This window comes from Numida meleagris, unplaced genomic scaffold (assembly GCF_002078875.1).
Source record: "Numida meleagris isolate 19003 breed g44 Domestic line unplaced genomic scaffold, NumMel1.0 unplaced_Scaffold1367, whole genome shotgun sequence".
Taxonomy (NCBI): Eukaryota; Metazoa; Chordata; class Aves; order Galliformes; family Numididae; genus Numida; species Numida meleagris.
Window position 1 is genome coordinate 1 of NW_018363155.1, and position 2,909 is coordinate 2,909.

General features: G+C 44.4%; 1 protein-coding gene across 1 annotated transcript; it reads right to left on the reverse strand.

The window, feature by feature from the left end:
- Positions 1-5: 5 nt before the first annotated feature.
- Positions 6-2,906, reverse strand: LOC110390575 (myosin heavy chain, skeletal muscle-like; the record flags this gene model as incomplete). Its single annotated transcript, XM_021381962.1, has 8 exons — positions 6-59; positions 146-316; positions 410-535; positions 1,394-1,597; positions 1,740-2,048; positions 2,220-2,344; positions 2,516-2,681; positions 2,760-2,906. Coding segments are annotated over 8 exons (1,302 nt in total), but the record flags the coding sequence as incomplete, so codon positions are not given.
- Between the last annotated feature and the right edge of the window lie 3 nt (positions 2,907-2,909).

The following is a 2,909-nucleotide window of genomic DNA, read 5'->3' on the forward strand; positions in this document are numbered from 1 at the left end:
TTCACGGCTTCAGCGCTGCGCTTCTGCTCAGCATCAACCTCTCCTTCCAGCTCCCGCACCTGCAATGAGAAACACATCGCTGGAGCTTCCCTGCTATCTCCGACCTGGGATTGCACACGCTTGCACAAATACCAGTCCTACGCACCCTGGCCTCCAGCTTCTGGATTTGCTTCTTGCCTCCCTTCAGGGCCAGCTGCTCTGCTTCATCCAGACGGTGCTGCAGGTCCTTCACCGTCTGGTCCAGGTTCTTCTTCATCCTTTCCAGGTGGGCGCTGGTGTCCTGCTCCTTCTTCAGCTCTTCTGCCATCATGGCCGCCTGGAGAAGAAAAGATCACAGGCATTTTGTGACTCGAGATATTTGGGGTGAGAATGCATCCACCATCAGCAGTGAAGGAGTGCTCCAACTCACATCGGTGATGGCCTTCTTGGCCTTCTCTTCAGCATTGCGAGCTTCCTGGATGGTGTCCTCCATTTCGCTCTGAATTTGGGAAATGTCTGATTCCAGCTTCTTCTTGGTGTTGATCAAACTGGTGTTCTGTTGAAGAAAAAGCACACTGTGTTTTCTCCAGCAGATTTAATATCTACTATTTAGTAAAAAAAAACAATTTACCCACTTTTAAGAGGGTAAAGAGTTCTCTTAACAGAACTCTTAGAGTTCTCTTAGAGTTTATATGAAGAATATCCCATAAATAGTTGAGGTAGAAGACTGCTGAAGAACCAGTGGGATATACTCATAAAAAATGAAAATGGGTTTCAGAATTATGTGAGTTCTCTAAGAACTGTTTCTCACATTTCACTCTGAATTTGGGAAATGTATGTTTCCGGCTTCATCTTGGTGTTGATTCTCTTTTGTGTTCCGCTGGAGAGCATCAACATCATCATTTTGTTTCCATTACCTTGTAGTATCAAATCAAGAACACTGCAAAATATTGCTTTTAAATGTGAATTGTGCCACCGGGTCTCATGGAATTCTGTTCTAACGGAGTTGCTGGTGTAGCTTTTTTTTCATGGCTGTGATATGCTTCAGTATTTAAGAATGTCCTCCATAAAACTTTTCTTTACAGTTTGTGAGACAACATGGAAGGAATTTATACTGGCAAAGGAAATCAATATAATCTTCTCTTGCCATTTTCAGTCTAGTTGCTGGAAGCAAATTAGACCGATCCACAGAATACTTACAATGACTTCGCTAAAAGATTACTTTTCAAATATTTCTACTGTAGTCTAATGAAATTTATGTTGTATTGGCAGATGAAAACTCACTTTTAATATTTCTTACTTGTAGTGTGAACATTACAACCCATGATTTACTAAATGCTATCAAGTTCAAGTCCTTAGTTATTTTCTTTGTATGGAGCAGAAGTATGAATATTTATTATGTTTATAGACTTGCCTGGGTATGGAGGAGCTGCACACGCTCACTTGCATCCAGAAGCTCCTGCTCAGCCACTTTCCTGGAGCGTTCTGTCTGCTCCAGCGCTGCCCGTAGCTCTTCAGCTTCAGCCTGCAACAGGTTTGCTCTGCGCTCCACCATGGCCACCTGCTCCTTGAGGTCCTCCTGTGACCTGAGAGCATCATCCAAGTGTATCTGGGTATCCTGGTAAGAGAGATGAGACTTTGTGAGGCATATTCTTCCTGTTTTGCAATTTTTACATCAGTGTAGAACTGATAGAGTTGAATCACAAGAACATTTTTACCTTTGTGAGAAATCAGTGAGTACATCTTTAGTTTTGACATACCTTGAGCACTCCTTGTGTGTTTCTCAGGTTCCTTTGTGCTTCTGCAGCCATGCGGTTGGCATGGTTCAGCTGGATCTCCATTTCATTCAGGTCTCCCTCCATCTTCTTCTTCAGTCTCAGGGCTTCGTTCCTGCTCCTGATCTCAGCATCCAGGGTGCTCTGCATAGACTCCACAATCCTGAGGTGATTTCTCTTCAGCTGGTCAATTTCCTCATCTTTCTCTGCTATCTTCCTGTCAATCTCAGACTTGACCTGGTTGAGCTCCAGTTGGAGGCGCAGGATCTTCCCCTCTTCATGTTCAAGGGAGGCCTGTCAATTAATTATATAAAAGACAATATCAGTAAGTTTACATGAGCGGAAGAATTTAATACAACATCCTGTCTAATCCGCAAAGGAAAACAAAGGCTTCCTGTGTATCAAAACAGAATAACGATGCTCCATGTATTTTGTATACTAAAATTTAAGAAATGAAGTATTTACTTCCGCTTCCTCTAGAGAGGCTTGGAGTTCAGATTTCTCCTGCTCAATCTGCTTCTTGACTTTCTCCAGCTCATGAATCGCCTTTCCTCCCTCTGCAATCTGCTCCGTGAGGTCAGAAATCTCCTCTGTGTGAGTAAAAATAAATTATATTGTCACACACAAGGCAAAAAAAGGAGGAGCCTTGACACAGTAATGCAAAGACTTCTTTGTAGATCTTCAGGCAAACAAATATGTGGAGCGGTGGACAGACATGGCTGTGAGAAAGCGCTGCTAAGAGCAGAGGACCATGGACTTACGCTGCAAGTTCTTGTTCTCACGCTTCAGTGTTTCCAGGTGGTCCAGGGACTCCTCATAGGCATTCTTCATCTTAAACAGCTCCGTGCTGAGGGAGCGAGACTCCTTCTGGGAGGCCTCCAGCTCAGCCTGCGTTTCCTCGTACTTCTGCTTCCACTCTGCCAGGATCTGAGGAGCAACAGGGCGTGAGTATGGATGTGGCAATCACGTTCTGCCCAGGAAACACAGGACTGGAGCCCAGAATACCTTGTCAAAGTTCTTCTGCTTCTTGTCCAGAGCTGCACAGGCAGAATTTGCTCGCTCCACGTCAATCATCAGGTCCTCCACCTCATTCTGCAGCCTCTGCTTTGTCTTTTCCAGGGAAGCGCATTTGGCATTCACAGCTTCAACGTGTTC